At 42.4% G+C, this 18,719-nt stretch overlaps 1 protein-coding gene across 2 annotated transcripts in view; it reads left to right on the top strand.

Moving 5' to 3' along the window:
* The window catches only part of SLC2A9 (solute carrier family 2 member 9), a 220,024-nt gene that overhangs the window by 79,213 nt on the left and 122,092 nt on the right, over window positions 1-18,719 (top strand). For both annotated transcript variants that reach the window (XM_075260760.1, XM_075260767.1), the window contains exons 8-9: window positions 9,203-9,390; window positions 11,881-11,991. In XM_075260760.1, the coding sequence (XP_075116861.1) occupies window positions 9,203-9,390; window positions 11,881-11,991 (299 nt within the window). The remainder of the gene's footprint in view (window positions 1-9,202; window positions 9,391-11,880; window positions 11,992-18,719) is intronic.

Genomic DNA, 18,719 nt, shown 5'->3' with positions numbered 1-18,719 from the left:
TATAATTGTGCTCAAACTAACAGCAGTGATTACTCTGGAATGGTGGAGACTAGACGAAAAAATCAGAATCAGTCAGGTGGCTCCTATTGCCAAGAGTTGGAGTTGGTGGAGATGGTGAAAGGTCCTCTTTAAGGTGTTGTGTCTCCTATGGTGTCCACAGAAGGGATATATTTCTATTATACAGTCTCGAGCTGGGACCTAGCAATTTTTACAGTGCCAAGATGGAGGAGGAAGTAAAACATAGTCTTGAAAACTACTCGACCAAGAGGTAGGATAGGGCTGGAAAAATGATGGTTGGTGAGATTGGTCAATATAGAGTTGGGAGAATCTGGTACAATAGATGAAGTCATAAAATATGCAGTGCAAGAGCACAGCAGGCATAGTACAGGGGGTACAATATCAAGGGTAATAGGAATAATAATATTGGGTCTGGAGCAAGTCAGTCGAAGCTTGAAGGAACCTTGACCAAGTTGTGGAGGAACCATAGCAAATGGCTTCTACCAGAGAAGATGTGTCCTAGACTTTGAGGGAGGGTGACCTGACTTTTGCTCTGAAGTCCTGTGACTTAATACCATCATTCTTGTAACTTGAAAATTGATCTATTTTTCTGCTTTAGTCTGAGCTCCGCCACTTACAGATCTCTCGAGAGGCTGAACTGAACGGCAGACGTTGTGTGAGAGCATGACGCATACATTGCCTCTTATTCTCTACGTATTGCCACAGTTGTGAAAAAAACAAAAACTTAATCTAAAAGTTTTACACTTAAGTCATACAAAGTCTTAAACAAAAAAATGACATAACCTGTGTCTGGCGGTTAAAGAATATTCATTCAGTTCTGTTATGTTACTACTTTGAAGTATATTATGACAACCATGTGCCACTTGTATACCGCAGTACTGTAGCCTCAAGCGCGGTAGACTTTCGTCTGATACTTATACTTTCAGTGCGTAATCCCAATTTCTAGAGTCACAAGGCACTTTCATTCCCTCATGAAAGATAAATGTCAGGTGCCTTGTCTCTTGCTTCTTGATCTTGCTGCTGAAGAAAATGATGAATAAATCATCAGCTTCACGCTCGCTCTCTTACTAACATATCTATTCACTTCTTGTATCCAATCGCAGAAACAAAAAGTGGTCAGAATTAATGGTAACCCCAATACACAAGTCTCTATGATTACCTAGATTTCTTTACATTTTCTTTTTTTCAGTGCCAGGTCCTTAAAATGCCTCTTCCTATGACACTGTACAGTAATATATCAATTTTTTTCTACCTTGAAACTTCCAATTATCTATTCAAGTGTGTTTTTAAGACCCAAAACTTTCAAAACTTGTGTATTACATCATTGTTCACCTTTTTATTATTAGGAAAATGGAGCAACTAGGGTCATGTTATATCAGGATAGTTAATTCTTTTACCCTTGCCCACTCTGTACACGGTATAGGTCCTTAAAGGGTTAATAAGGCAATTAAAATTTTGGTTGGTGTACTCACTGTTCAGTATGAATACACTTACTGATATATATTTACTGGCCCTCGGTCACGGCAATTCATAGATTTGCAGTTCACTGCACTCTGCCTCATCTGCTGACATTCACAACCTGGGTCGTGTGATTGACCCAGCTCTTCTCTTGCTGCTAGTACATAGTGTAGAGCTAGGTTGGTCACATGACCCAGAAGTCAGGGCCCTGCAGCGCTCTGCAAATCTATGAATCAGTGCAAACACTGATGAACTAAAGAATAACAATGTTTTGAACTTTTGACTTTCAGGCCCCATATCTCACCATCCACTACAGCTTTAAACATGAGACTACCATCATTGCATAGACATCTTGGCTATCTAATACATAAATTTGACTTGCAACTATTTAGCATATGATTCTTGTAATGTAACTGCATTGTTACAGTTTTGCTCCTAAAAAACTAACTTTTAATTTATTTTATTTTGTAAAGTCACCTTTGGCTTTCAGTATTGCCTAATCCTTTTGGGCATGGTCTTGATCGAAATCTGATCCCAGGTCTCTTCTACATATTCCCAATGTTGGTACATGCTGGTCGACTCAATTGGGAATGAATACAGCTTTTTCTTCACCCTTAAGTGTTCGATTGGTTTGTGATCTGGGGAATGCAGGGGCCAATCCAGCACCTCTACTTCACTGTCATTGAGCTATTTCATTTCTAATCTCAACATATGCATAGACATCCTTTTCTATCCCCTCACTGTACTTAATATACTGTATATAATGCTAGTAATATTGAGACATATCTGCTCCATTTAGCTGCTCCTTCCTGTATTTGGACCAGAAATTAAAATGAAATATCTAAAAACAAGTGGGGGGAAAAAAAGCCCCCATTCGCAAATATACAATTTTTCTTTTTTTTTCCCCTTTACCTACTTCTTCTCTTCATTCCTGACTGGACTTTGTATATGATTGTATTTGTTACAATGCAAATCCTCTATATAGCTCCCACCTGTCAATGTTTTATAGTAGTCTTGACTAGAGCCAGAGAAAATTCAGAAATAGCCATGCGGAAAAAAACAAGAGAGCAGTTTGTAATGCTGGGTTCACATGGGGTTTTTTGGTCCAGATTTTAACGCGGAATCTGCATCAAAATTTGGCTCAAAAAGTTGCCTCCCATTGAACTCAATGGGTTCCATTTTCGGCGAGTGGTTTGTTCCCGCTCGCGGAAAAAAAAAGCGACATGCCCTTTCTTCAGGTAGATTCCGCGGCGGAATCTGCCGCAGAGCGAACACTCTCTCCCGACTAGGCCCATTCATTTGGGCCTAATCCGGAGTGGAATGCCACGACTGGATGTCGGTAAATTGCATGGACATCCAGTCGCGGCTAGCCATTTTTTGGATGGGAGCCAGGAACAAGAAAAGCTTGTACTGATTTAAAAGGAAGAAGTCTGTCTTGGGTCAAAAATGATTCTTGACTTAAATCTGGTCTAAGAAGACTTCAGCAAGGACATAAAACTATAGCCCTATCACAGTCCTCAGCAGTCCCCCGGGGTCACTAAAATCATTTAGGAGGCTGGAAGAGGCCCAAAAGAGGCAGAAGACTATGTCATGTTTGCTCACCTTCCCCGTGCCTCTGCTTTGAGGTCTGAAATTTTTGAAAAATTTGCTATAAACTGGTCCTCGCAAATTATGTATGTTTTATGTACCCATAATATACAGTACGACATTAGTGAAGCCTCATGTAACCATTACATATGTTAGACGTTCTTTCCAAAATTCATTCATAAATTACTCTTTTGGCTAATCTCCTTCTTCCGGATCTCATACTCTTGGACTCTTGGGTCGGAAAAGAGACCCCAGTGTATAATAATGCTTCACGGGTTGCAAACTTCAAAAATTTAGGATTTGGCCAATCCTGAAATTTTTGAAAAAATTGTAACGAACTTGGTTGGGTGCAAAGCATTTCACTAATCCCTATTAGGAATGAATTCTAGAACTAGGCATTGCCCTATGTAAAATGACTGCCAGTGACCTCATCAGTCAATGATGGGTATCATAGCCTACGCTGAGCACAGCGGCCATGAGAGGGGCCAGAGGCGAGCGACTGACATTGTGGGACCTGAGTGATCTGGTAGCCATATTTCTTCCTTCCACCAGATTATCTATGATCTTGGTCTGTAACGACAGATCTTTATAATGAGTCTTTAATCTGCATAAAGAAGTGAGATTCTCGCCTCCTTCTTGTAGTTTAAGCACTTGAATCACATAAAGTAATTTAGACTTGAGTATTCGCTAATCTGTCTGCTATGAAAAATGATACGTGCCCTGCGTGTAGGAGAGAAGAAGAGAAATGAAGGCTAAAAGTAATTCTATGCAAAGCAGTGTGTGGGATTTGGTCTCGCACGGGGTACGCTAGAGTCTGGCGTAATGTAATTAAGTAGAACATTCGCTGGTAATACATTGGGACCTCAGCAATCATCTTACACTATGTAATCTGTTTTTAATGTTGTACTTTTTTGTTTATTTGCCTGTATATCCCGGGAGGGGGATTGTGTCAAAACCAGTCATGAAGTTTGATTTCACTCCGAGATCTAAGCTATCAATCTCACTGAGTTGTGTGGGAACATTAGTGGAGCGGAGTCCTACGCTATACTGATAGTATAATCCATAGTGAAGAGTGTAACTAGTCCGATACAAGATGAGACGAAGGAGAACTGCATTCAGCAAATGATATGAAGATAAGGGCAGCCTCATAGTGGTCTGGGCCAGAAGCTAATAAAGTTCATATGAGAGTAGTTAATATGTTGTATTTCGTAAGCCCCTCTCAATTTTTGTCTTTTTACATGTCCCACTGCTAAAGTATAGTAAGTGCTGTAGTTAAAGGACTTTTCTCTCTGCATTTTTCGGATAGAAACCTGTCGGACCGCATTAATACACTATGGGGTCCGCGGGTTTCCGCATGTAACCGTTTTTTAAGTGGGTTGGGTCTCTACTTTTCGGGTGCCCAAGCGGACCCAAAGAATGGAAACTTGATTGCACGTTTGAACCTAGCATTAGATATCATATCAATATGCAAATGAGCTCTTTGAAGCAATAAGGGTGTTGCCATTGCTCCAAAGAGGTAAATAGCAAAGTCCTCAAGAGCTTATATTGACAAAAAAGTGATATCTCAGTGACGGAGACAGTGATTCAGGGGAAGGGGAAACACCATTTGATTCAGGTGACCCTAACCTATCCATCTGCGGGGATGGTGGATATGCTGCATTCTGGTGATAGGCTACCCTTAGTTGAGCAGTTATGGTCATAGTCACTTCTGAATGTATGGAGATTTGTGCAATAAAACATAGTCTGTGTTATGGACAACAAGGGGTTACAGAAATAGAGTATGTTGTAGAGTTCCAAATTGATTTATATGAGGCCTCTGAGATAATAATCAGCAGCTTACAGACATGTCCAAGTCTACATCCTTTCACAGTCAGAGTGATCTCACCTCATAGCATTTATATATAGTTGTTAGTATATATGTTACTGGCAATGTATTAAATCCGGCATTGTATACAATGCCTAGGCATTGTATAGAATGCCTAAAACTAGCCAGCAACGTATGAAACGATTCGTCATTTCACACATTGTCTAGGCATTCTATACAATGCTGAACGAGAAGCCGGCAAAGTATGAACTAGGTGACATTCTCACTTCGGTAAGGCACTAGCAGCATCTCCGATCACGCGCTTCTAGCATGAACCTGCGCGCAGGCGCGATACGGCGGTCTCTGCCATTGCCTCAGGCTTAGACTTAGTTTTGTTCGTGAATCTCCATGAAAATGTGGGAGGAGGAGCAAGCTGGAGTGTTGGAGAAGGACATGAAGCAACGATTCGATGAGGAACTGTCCAAAATATGAGGGAATGCTGCCAAAAACAGTATTTGCTTTGGCCCTTAATAAATTTTGAGTTTTGTAAACTTTCATTGTATATTAATAATTTTTTGGGGAAATGGCACTGTCATTAGGAAAGTGTGGCGTGGTTAAATTCAGTCCAGGATGCTGTCTGAACCCTGTATGTAGCACTTCCTCCCAACCATTCATTTTTTTTTGTGGGATTGTCTGATGAAATGGGACACAAGATAGGCAGGACAGATGTTTCATATGTTTCGTGGGCATTTTATAGGAGGATCAGAGGCAGCGCTCAAAAGTGTCATTCAAATAGGGAAACAAATCTTAACAGATACAGTATCTGGACCAGTGGCGTAACTAGGAATGGCGGGGCCCCGTGGCGAACTTTTGACATGACCCCTACCCCCCGACCGACGCCGAAGACCTCAACCGACCCCCTCCTACGCATTCCTGTGTGCTCTATTATGTCCCATAGTGGCCCCTGCACACAGTATTATACCCTGTAGTCGCCCCTGCACACACTATTATGTCCCTTAGTGGCCCCTGCACATAGTATTATATCCCTCAGTGGCCCCTGCACACACTATTATCCCCCATAGTGGCCCCTGCACACAGTATTATCCCCCATAGTGGCCCCTGCACACAGTATTATCCCCCATAGTGGCCCCTGCACACCGTATTATACCCCATAGTGGCCCCTACACACTCTATTATCCCCCATAGTGGCCCCTACACAGTATTATGCCCCATAGTGGCCCCTGCACACAGTATTATGTCCCACTGTGGACAACCATAAACAAATATTATACTCTGGGGTCTTTTCAGACCCCAGAGTATAATAATCGGAGACCCAGGGGGAGAAAACCATAAAAAAAACTGTTTACTCACCTATCTCCTGGCTCCTACGCTGTCGGCCTCCGAAGTAGTCCATCTTCAATGACGTCAGACATTACATGACCCGGGACGCAGGCCGGGGTCATGAGACTTCAGACGACTAGGCTGAAGCCTGCCCGGATCATGGAGAGGTAAGTAACAGTGCTTTTTATGTTTCTTACCTCTCCCGGGCCTCCGATCATTATACTCGGGGGTCCGAAAAGACCCCCAAGTATAATGATAGCAGCGGTAGTGGCTGTCACCGGGCCCCTAATGTCCCGGGCCCTGTGGCAGCTGCCTCTGCTGCTATGGTGGTAGTTACGCCACTGATCTGGACCTCAAGATCCCATGAGTGAATCACTGATGGACTATCCTGAGGACCCCTTTAAAATCTTTGCTTTGCCAAACTGCATGTAACAGCACAAACCCATCTTCATGTGATCATATGCCGGTGTTTAGGCTATAGAGGGATGCCGTATTTCTCAATACTAAGTTATTGGTCACAGCGTTTTCGACTTGTGCACTTTCAGCTTTTTCTGCAGCGACTTTGTGATAAGCTGGAACGTGCTCAGCTCTCTGCAATTCCTGCGAGGTTAGGGATGAAAGTAGGCCAGCACTTTGTAGTCAACTTTTCCAAGTGGCTTCACCTATACATCTGAATGTTTCCAGGTACTTTGATGCGGAGCCAAATTCTGTTAGTGAAATGTCATTTTATCTGGTCTATACATATTCTAATATTGTCCGCGTTTGATGTTCAGTATTTATCTCTTTATCTCGCTTTTTCATCTGCTGCATAAACTACTAGTCTACAAAACTGCAGGCGGAGACAGTAATCCGAGATATTATGTGTCAAATATATGATCAAGTATAAAAAAAAGAATATAGAATGTAAATGTGTCACAATTTAATGCAAAAAAGTAAAAAAAAAGAGGGGTAAAATGGGGGAAATTGTGTAACAATAATCACACAAGTATCCAGATAAAAGGTTTAGTCTATACAAGTAGCAAGTGTATGCTGATGATACAGGATAGTGTTATATACAACACTGAACAGAACTTGCTTTACAGGTGTCTCCGAATGACAATTTCCAGTTATTTGATATCAATCCTTTGCACATGATAATACGTAATGGTCCCAGAATTTTTGCATTTTATAAAACTTTTACCGTCTACTGCCATAGAAAACATTGTGTCAAGTAGAAGAATAGTATAATAATCTGCTGTCAGACTATATATATATATATATATATATATATATATGTATATATATATATATATATATATATATATGTATATATATATATATATATATATATATATATATATATATATATATATATCCTATTAATATTATAAATGTGAAAGTTTGTGAGTTTGTGGGTTTGTGGGTTTGTGTGTTTGGATGTTTGCATGTTTGGATGTTTGTTCCTCAATCACGGAAAAACCGCTCCACCGATTTGGCTGAAATTTTCCACAAACATAGTTAATACACCCGATTAAACAATAGGATACTTTTCGTCACAATAGCGCACATACGCTTGTGCCAGGACCCCCACAAAACCCAAACTCACACCACCATCTCTGCAATCTCACACACTTTGGACCATAGCAAGCCACAAAATTCATATTGCCCTCTACAGCCTTGCCCCTAACCCCACACAATCACATATACATATACTTTACCACTTTGCCCCTCACCTTAACGATACTCCAGGAGGCGCTCTTTAACGATCCGGAGCAGCCATTTTTGCCGACCCCCACCGCTCTGACAATCCGCGACACCGCCCACCCATGTCAATACCCCTAGGCGGTCTAATAAATGCAAAAAAAAGTTTAAAAAAAGTAAAAAAAAATATAAAAAATAAAATAAAAAGGATTAAAAATTCAAATCACCCCCCTTTCCCTAGAACACATATAAAAGTAGTTAAAAACTGTGAAACACATACATGTTAGGTATCCCCACGTCCGAAATCGCCCGCTCTACAAAGCTATACAAATATTTTTCCTGTTCGGTAAACGCCGTAGCGAGAAAAATGGTCAAAAGTGCCAAACCGCCATTTTTTTCACTGTTTTGATTCTGATAAAAATTTGAATAAAAAGTGATCAAAGCAATAACATTTCCCGAAAATGGTAGAACTACAAAGTACACCCGGTCCTGTGAAAAAAGACGCCCTATACATCCCCGTACACGCACGTACAAAAAGTTACGGCTGTCGGAATATGGCGACTTTTCAAAAAATAATTTTTTAACACAGTTTTGGATTTTTTTTAAGGGGTCAAAATGTAAATAAAACCATATAAATTTGGTATCCCCGGAATCGTAACGAAACACAGAATACAGGGGACATGTCATTTTGTTTGCACAGTGAACGCCGTAAAACCAAAGCCCGTAAGAAAGTCGCAGAAATGCATTTTTTCTTCAAATCCACCCCATTCTGAATTTTTTCCCTGCTTCCCAGTACATTATATAGAATAAATAATGGTGGCATCATGAAGAAAAATTTGTCCCAGGAAAAATTAAGACCTCATATGGCTCTGGGAGCGGAGAAATAAAAAAGTTATGGGGTTTAGAAGGAGGGGAGTCAAAAACGAAAAACGAAAATCAAAAAATGCCATCGGCGGGAAAGGGTTAACTTCAAATACTTCTGTCCCAAAGTCACTATGTAAAGTTTCTCACAACACCGTATAGCAGCGCAAATACAAATTAACTTCAACACAAAAGTCTCATGTATTCTCTGGATTACAGCAAAAACAAGATACAAAGTTACATTTCATATCCCATACCTTATACACAGTACGAAAACCTTACCCACGCCTGTCTATACCCACTTCTACAATCACCGCAGACGAAGTCGCGGGTACCAGCTAGTATATATATATATATATATATATAGTATACGGAGGCTGCACTGCTTCATAGAATTACATTACATTGTATACTGTAAACCTCATTCACACTGAATACAATTATTTTTTTTAGCTTTGCGCACATTCCTTGGAAGGAAAGATGTTTCTCAAGACATTGAAGATATGCTGTCAGAGACCAGGATACATAGGAACATACGTATGGTGTCTGTCATACAGCTTTTCAAGATGCGTTCGGTGAGGTGGCAGATTATTACTGTCATAGTGACGATGGCTTCTTACCAGCTGTGTGGCCTGAATGCTGTAAGTAACTACAATATATATGACTCATAGTACAGTATTTTTATCATTGCTTTTCATCATTCCCCCAGTAGTCTCAGCAGAGCCCTACTTATCACATATCCTAACCACCCAGTTGTCAAAGCAGTACCCTGCTTATTACGTATCCATTCCTTGCCCTTGTAATCACAACAGTACCTTACTTATCATTTAGTTCATAATTTACTAATAGTCACATAAGTGCCTTGTTTCATCTAATTTGCCTCAGTAGTCACAACAGTGCCAGACTTTTCACTTACCCTATCCCCCCCCCAGTTGGCACAGAAGTACCCTACTTATTACTTATCCAATCCTTGCCCTAGTAATCTCAACAGTACCCGACTTACTATTGAGTTCATAATTTTCTAATAGTCACAGCAGTGCCATTCTTCATCTAATTTGCCTCAGTAGTCACAACAGTGCCAGATTTTCTCTTACCCTACCCCCCCAGTTGGCACAGCAGTCCACTACTTATTACTTATCCAATCTTTGCCCTAGTAAACACAACAGTACCCTGCTTATCATTTAGCTCATAATTTACTAATAGTCACAGCAGTGCCATACTTAAAGGGATTCTATCATTAAAAAACACGTTTTTAAACTAAAAGCACTTAGGAATAACCTATATAAAGGCTATTCATCTCTTACCTTTACCTTAAAGGGCTGCGCCACTGCTTTTGAATTTTGATAGCACAGGGGGCGTTCCCCCTACTGTATTCTCTGAGCACAGTGTTGTAATCCATCCAGCGCCGCCATTCTTCTGCTCCGTCATCCATTCTTCCCCTCTTCTAACAGAAAATCATCGCAAAATGGCTGATGGAACAGCCGACTGCGCATGGCCGTCAGCCATTTTGTGGTGGTCCCGTATAACAGACTTTTCACTTATTTTATTTCCCTCCTCAGTTGTCACAGCAGTACCCTACTTATTACTTATCTAATCCTTGCCCTAGTAATCACAACAGTACCCAAATTATTATTTAACTCAAAGTTTCCCCAGTAGTCACAACAGTCCCATACTTATCACCACTTATTCCATTCTCCCCCCCCCCCCAAGTACTCACGGTAGTTCCCTACTTCTCACTTTTCCTATTCTCCCCCTCAGTAGTCACAGCAGTGCCAGACTTATCACGTATCCTATTCCTCCCCCCAGTAGTTACAGCAGTGCCACACGTATCGCTTACTCTATTCCTCCCTCCTCAGTCACTGCAGTGCCATACGCATTAGAAAGGAGGAGGCTCCTCCAAAACTTATCTGTACCTGTATTTTGCACCACATCACCTGTATTTATTGATGTCTGGAATACATTTTTCTTTAAGCTATCAGTAGTGCCCATTTTACCACCTTTTTCTTAACTTTGGTTTTCCTTCTACATTAATCACAGCAGAGTCCACTTATTCCATCCTTCCCCCATTAGTCATAGCAGGTCCTGCCTTTTTCCTATTTCTAATTGCTGTATAAATCTTTGCTAACAGAGATCTATCTATTCAGGAAGAACACAGCAGCAGTTCTTATTTTTGCCATTGCCCTTCAAGCAGAGCCGTCTAGGGCAAGTGACTAATAGAACTTCTCCATTAGCCTGTTCTAATTCACAAAGAGTCAAAACACAAGAAACACATTGTTCAATATATTGAGCAATAATCCATTTAGCCCCCTTATTTCAGTTCCTTGGGTCCTTATTTACTTTATGAAGGACACAGGAGTAGAAGGGGGCAGACAACAGATCCTTAAATTCTTATCCCTCTTCCTCCTCACAGGACTCCAGTGTAATGTGTCTGGTACTGATCCTTTAAATTGGACCTATCAGGTCTTCAGACATGTCCATTTATAAATATACCTAATGGGTCCAATGCTACTGCATGACCTTTCCATAGACCGTTTTGGGGTACATGGTGAGGGCAGTGCAGAAATGAAAAAAAAAATAAAGAAATGAAAAAAATTAAACATTTTGTGCAAGAATTTCTATTTGCGGAAAAAAAAATTGCTACTTTTTATGCTATGGTTTCCAGGCATACAAGGCATAATAAATTCAGTCCATTAACTTTTACAATTGCTATTTAAAGAGGACCTTTCGCCACCCTCACCATTCCTGAGCAATCAGTGATGGTAGTTTTGGTGCCTGATATGCTGTTTAGGCTCTGTGTCAGGCAGGAGCAGACAAGGTGTGTGATTCTGAGCTCTGACACTGGCTGCCTCTGATTGGAGCTCTGAATCCCGCCCCCCCACCTGACTCCGCTCTTCTGACATAAGATTCCAAAACTACCTGCTCTTGTTGCTCAGGAATGGTGGGGGCTAGAGAGAAAGGTCCAACTGTCCTGGAATCAGTGGAACAGCATCTAATAACCGATATTGGTGGAGCTGGTGAAAGGTTTTCTTTAAGGTCTGCATTGTCATGTAGTTTGAAAACTTTTGGCTTTTTTTTTTGTACACTGTTTGTTTTTTAAACCTTTTTTTTTTTTTTACTTTTATCTGCCACAGATTTGGTTTTATACAAACAGTATATTTAAGGAAGCCGGTATACAACCTCAGACTATTCCATACATCACCTTGTCCACAGGGGGCGTTGAAATTTTGGCTGCAATTGTATCTGTAAGTAGGTTTTTGAGTTGATATTATGTAATCATTCATTCTGTAATATTAACTTATAGTGGACAGAGGATCACATTGCCACCACTCACATAGAGATCCACTGCAAAAATATATAGTGTGTGCAACAAGGCTTGGGTCACATTGAGGCTTTTCAGAGTGCTACTGATTTGTCCACAGAATTTTAGGCAATAGAATGTATTACTTTTCACTGTAGTTGTAGCTCGATAGTTAAAGGTGTTGACTAGTACTAATGGGTAATCTCTTTCTAAACAGCTCCACCCTTGTCTGCAGGTCGTCAATGGTATAGCAACTCAGTTCAATTCATTTCACTAATATTCTACTAAGCTACATGTGATGTCATATTTTTTGTTATAAAAGAAATGAGCACTTTGTCACACATTTACTAAGACTGAGGTGTTTTCTGTCTGGCTAAGGAGATAACATATTGCGAGCTTTTGGGAACTACTAGAATGATCCCTTCATCAGGCTGGTATAAGACAAGGTCTGAAAGCAAGCATATTTATACAGGAATAGTGTTAGATGCAAAATAGATAGAAAGCAGAACATGCATTTCCGTGCAGACAGAAAAAGTGCAAAACCTGCCTTCACATACTGACCAAGATCCCGAACTCTGATCAAGACTACAAGACCCCAGGTAACTTCTCCTGCAGCACACCTAATGTGGTGTATATGTACCAAGTGTCCTGGGGGCCTGTATGTAGGGGAGATAGGGCAGACACTTAGGATGAGGATGAATTCACACAGATATACGATTAGAGAGCAGAGAATGGACCTCCCTGTGCCAAAACACTTCTGCAATGAAAATCATAATATCATCAATGACATGAAGATCTTGATTTTAAGAGGAAATTTCAAAAACAGGAAACCTTGGAAGATTTGGGAATATAAACTCATGATGACCTTTGACACACTCCAAATGGGGCTAAACCAGTCACAGGGTTTCATGACGTTTTACAACAACTAGACACCACGTGACTGATCAAAGGAACCATAAACCCAGAGAACTTTCCTGTGAACTGATATGTTTTTTTTTTTAATTGTTTATTTGCATGTTCTGCTTTCCATCTATTTTGCATCTAACACTCTATTCCTGTATAAATATGCTTGCCTTCAGATATTGTGTTATACCATCCTGATGAAGGGACCATTCTAGTAGTCCCGAAAGCTCGCAATATGTCATCATTTTTTTTAAGCTAGCCATTAATAAAGGTATCAACTACAGAAGACTTCTCCAAAAAAAAAAATGTATTTCATATCCACTGGCTAACACGGTACAAAGATATTTTTCCATAAGGAGATAACGTAAAAGCCGGAAAAAAAAAATCTACACCTGCTTCTAGCATGGACGTTTGGCAAAATTTGGTCATTTGCAGACTTTCATTACTTGTTACTATGTGTCATTTGCAACTTTTTTGAGCACTTGAAGTCAAAAACCGTAATAAGTATAGGACCCTACTTCTTTATAACATACTATTTGTTAATTTTGGATAATTTTTGTTAAAGTGGATACAGAATGAAAAAAAAATGCATACATTTTTGCAAAAATTTGAAACTACCTTGTGCCTTGTACAGACGAAAACTGGCCCAATAAATCTTGCCCATGTTTTTGGCTGGCCTTACTAACCTCACGTAGCCAGCGCTAATCATTGCGTCTTAGAGCGCTTGCTACCAGCGTCGGCCATCCTCTTTCTTTCGCACTGCTAAGGTTCACAGAAGTCATTCTTTATTTACTCTTGTGTACAATATAAAACTTGCCATAATTTGCAAGCAGAACATTGCGCTCTCTGTGAACTTTTGCAATGTCTCTATGGGCTACAATATTTTTATCGTTTTTTTTTGTAAAGACATTGCCCTCCTCAGATAAAGATCAGTAAAATATTCTATGTTACGTTTTCGTTCATAGCTACAGCTGAAGGAAATGTGAATGCAGCCACTGAGTAACGGATGATGGGGATCTTGGTTGTTGCTAAACAAGTTGCCAGCTTGGATTATGGGTCTAGAGGTCATAGACGGTAGCTGGTAATGAGGATATGTCAGTATAACCAATAACCTAACTAGTTACTATATCAGCACATGTATGGTCTCCCTTAAGCACTTCATAGCTGGAGAAATCTTGGACCATTCCCTCTAAGCTGTGTGCTGCAATGATAGAGTTAAAATCAATCCTTGCAGAGAAGCAAACCTGCTTTTGGACTACGTTACATTGTTAATAGGATCTTTTAACGCTTTTCTTCCCAGTGCACCCATCTTAAAGGGAACACTGACCATAATGACCAGGCCTAGGTACAATTATCAACTGCCCATGTATAATAAAATTACCATGTACCATACCAAGACATAGGCCCAGGTTTACTAATAGTTCGACAGTGTAAATTTATAAAAAAAACAAAAACAAAATTTGATAGTCTTCAGTAGTTGATACCTTTTTAATGGCTAACTAATAATGATGATAGATTACAACGTTTCGGAACTCTAGGGTCCTTTCTCAAGTAAATTTAAAAGTGTTGTTAGTAATTGGTAGAAACAATGTAAACACTTACAGGTCCTTATCAGTTCTCAGGGTCTCAAGTCAGTGATTTCTGTTAAAGGACATAAAACCCTGTGACAAATTTAGCCCCCTCTCCAGTGTTTGAAGCAGGGTTATAAATTTACACTCATAAATCCATCGTTCTCTCTTTGATTTGAAATTCCCTCTCAAAACCAAAACTTTCATGTGATCGGTGATATTATGATCCTCATTGCAAAAATGTTTTGATACAGGAAGGTCAAGTCTTCGTTCTCTAATTGTATGGCGATGTGAATTCATAAGCATTCTAAGCTGCTGTCCGGTCTCTTCAACATACAGATTATCAGTGGAACATTTGGTGCACATGATCAAATACACTACATTAGGTGTGTTATAGAGATGAGCGAACACTAAAATGTTCGAGGTTCGAAATTCGATTCGAACAGCCGCTCAATGTTCGTGTGTTCGAACGGGTTTCGAACCCCATTATAGTCTATGGGGAACAGATACTCGTTAAGGGGGAAACCCAAATCCGTGTCTGGAGGGTCACCAAGTCCACTATGACACCCCAGGAAATGATGCCAACACCTCTGGAATGACACTGGGACAGCAGGGGAAGCATGTCTGGGGGCATCTAACACACCAAAGACCCTCTATTACCCCAACATCACAGCCTAACAACTACACACTTTACACACTCAATACCACCTCTCTGACAGTAGGAAAACACCTTGAAACATGTGTATTTGGCACTTGCAGTGAGGAGAGCTTGTCACCAGCAGTGAATTTGGCCCTTGTAGTAAGTTGAGGTTGGCACCAACATTTGTTTTGAAAATCAGGGTGGATTGAGCCTCTAACCAGCAGAGTTTGGGCAAATTCATGGTGGAGGGAGCCTCTAAAAACCCCAGTTTGGACCAATTCATGGTGGAGGGAGACTCTAAAAACCCCAGTTTGGACCAATTCATGGTGGAGGGAGCCTCTAAAAACCCCAGTTTGGACCAATTCATGGTGGAGGGAGCCTCTAACCAGCCCAGTTTGGGCAAATTCATGGTGGAGGGAGCCTCTAACCAGCCCAGTTTGGACCAATTAATGGTGGAGGGAGCCTCTAACCAGCCCAGTTTGGACCAATTAATGGTGGAGGGAGCCTCTAACCACCCCAGTTTGGACCAATTCATGGTGGAGGGAGCCTCTAACCAGCCCAGTTTGGACCAATTCATGGTGGAGGGAGCCTCTAAAAAACCCAGTTTGGACCAATTCATGGTGGAGGGAGCCTCTAAACAGCCCAGTTTGGGCAAATTCATGGTGGAGGGAGCCTCTAACCACCCCAGTTTGGACCAATTCATGGTGGAGGGAGCCTCTAAACAGCCAAGTTTGGACCAATTCATGGTGAAGGGAGCCTCTAAAAACCCGTTTGGACCAATTCATGGTGGAGGGAGCCTCTAAAAACCCCAGTTTGGACCAATTCATGGTGGAGGGAGCCTCTAACCAGCCCAGTTTGGACCAATTCATGGTGGAGGGAGCCTCTAAACAGCCCAGTTTGGGCAAATTCATGGTGGAGGGAGCCTCTAAAAAACCCAGTTTGGACCAATTCATGGTGGAGGGAGCCTCTAATTAGCCCAGTTTGGACCAATTAATTGTGGAGGGAGCCTCTAACCAGCCCAGTTTGGACCAATTAATGGTGGAGGGAGCCTCTAACCACCCCAGTTTGGACCAATTCATGGTGGAGGGAGCCTCTAAACAGCCAAGTTTGGACCAATTCATGGTGAAGGGAGCCTCTAAAAACCCGTTTGGACCAATTCATGGTGGAGGGAGCCTCTAAAAACCCCAGTTTGGACCAATTCATGGTGGAGGGAGCCTCTAACCAGCCCAGTTTGGGCAAATTCATGGTGGAGGGAGCCTCTAACCAGCCCAGTTTGGACCAATTAATGGTGGAGGGAGCCTCTAACCAGCCCAGTTTGGACCAATTAATGGTGGAGGGAGCCTCTAACCACCCCAGTTTGGACCAATTCATGGTGGAGGGAGCCTCTAACCAGCCCAGTTTGGACCAATTCATGGTGGAGGGAGCCTCTAAAAAACCCAGTTTGGACCAATTCATGGTGGAGGGAGCCTCTAAACAGCCCAGTTTGGGCAAATTCATGGTGGAGGGAGCCTCTAACCACCCCAGTTTGGACCAATTCATGGTGGAGGGAGCCTCTAAACAGCCAAGTTTGGACCAATTCATGGTGAAGGGAGCCTCTAAAAACCCGTTTGGACCAATTCATGGTGGAGGGAGCCTCTAACCAGCCCAGTTTGGGCAAATTCATGGTGGAGGGAGCCTCTAAACAGCCCAGTTTGGGCAAATTCATGGTGGAGGGAGCCTCTAACCAGCCCAGTTTGGACCAATTCATGGTGGAGGGAGCCTCTAACCAGCCCAGTTTGGGCAAATTCATGGTGGAGGGAGCCTCTAAACAGCCCAGTTTGGGCAAATTCATGGTGGAGGGAGCCTCTAACCAGCCCAGTTTGGACCAATTAATGGTGGAGGGAGCCTCTAAACAGCCAAGTTTTGGGAAATTCATGGTGGAGGGAGCCTCTAACCAGCCCAGTTTGGACCAATTCATGGTGGAGGGAGCCTCTAACCAGCCCAGTTTGGACCAATTCATGGTGGAGGGAGCCTCTAAACAGCCCAGTTTGGGCAAATTCATGGTGGAGGGAGCCTCTAACCAGCCCAGTTTGGACCAATTAATGGTGGAGGGAGCCTCTAAACAGCCAAGTTTTGGGAAATTCATGGTGGAGGGAGCCTCTAACCAGCCCAGTTTGGACCAATTAATGGTGGAGGGAGCCTCTAACCAGCCCAGTTTGGACCAATTAATGGTGGAGGGAGCCTCTAAACAGCCAAGTTTTGGGAAATTCATGGTGGAGGGAGCCTCTAACCAGCCCAGTTTGGACCAATTAATGGTGGAGGGAGCCTCTAAACAGCCCAGTTTGGACCAATTCATGGTGGAGGGAGCCTCTAAACAGCCAAGTTTGGACCAATTCATGGTGGAGGGAGCCTCTAAAAACCCCAGTTTGGACCAATTCATGGTGGAGGGAGCCTCTAACCAGCCCAGTTTGGGCAAATTCATGGTGGAGGGAGCCTCTAAACAGCCCAGTTTGGGCAAATTCATGGTGGAGGGAGCCTCTAACCAGCCCAGTTTGGACCAATTAATGGTGGAGGGAGCCTCTAAACAGCCAAGTTTTGGGAAATTCATGGTGGAGGGAGCCTCTAACCAGCCCAGTTTGGACCAATTCATGGTAGAGGGAGCCTCTAACCAGCCCAGTTTGGACCAATTCATGGTGGAGGGAGCCTCTAACCAGCCCAGTTTGGACCAATTCATGGTGGAGGGAGCCTCTAACCAGCCCAGTTTGGGCCAATTCATGGTGGAGGGAGCCTCTAAAAAACCCAGTTTGGACCAATTCATGGTGGAGGGAGCCTCTAAACAGCCCAGTTTGGGCAAATTCATGGTGGAGGGAGCCTCTAACCACCCCAGTTTGGACCAATTCATGGTGGAGGGAGCCTCTAAACAGCCAAGTTTGGACCAATTCATGGTGAAGGGAGCCTCTAAAAACCCGTTTGGACCAATTCATGGTGGAGGGAGCCTCTAACCAGCCCAGTTTGGGCAAATTCATGGTGGAGGGAGCCTCTAAACAGCCCAGTTTGGGCAAATTCATGGTGGAGGGAGCCTCTAACCAGCCCAGTTTGGACCAATTCATGGTGGAGGGAGCCTCTAACCAGCCCAGTTTGGGCAAATTCATGGTGGAGGGAGCCTCTAAACAGCCCAGTTTGGGCAAATTCATGGTGGAGGGAGCCTCTAACCACCCCAGTTTGGACCAATTCATGGTGGAGGGAGCCTCTAAACAGCCAAGTTTGGACCAATTCATGGTGAAGGGAGCCTCTAAAAACCCGTTTGGACCAATTCATGGTGGAGGGAGCCTCTAACCAGCCCAGTTTGGGCAAATTCATGGTGGAGGGAGCCTCTAAACAGCCCAGTTTGGGCAAATTCATGGTGGAGGGAGCCTCTAACCAGCCCAGTTTGGACCAATTCATGGTGGAGGGAGCCTCTAACCAGCCCAGTTTGGGCAAATTCATGGTGGAGGGAGCCTCTAAACAGCCCAGTTTGGGCAAATTCATGGTGGAGGGAGCCTCTAACCAGCCCAGTTTGGACCAATTCATGGTGGAGGGAGC

Source organism: Leptodactylus fuscus, chromosome 1 (assembly GCF_031893055.1).
Source record: "Leptodactylus fuscus isolate aLepFus1 chromosome 1, aLepFus1.hap2, whole genome shotgun sequence".
NCBI lineage: Eukaryota > Metazoa > Chordata > Amphibia > Anura > Leptodactylidae > Leptodactylus > Leptodactylus fuscus.
This window is presented reverse-complemented; position numbering and strand designations above follow the sequence as displayed.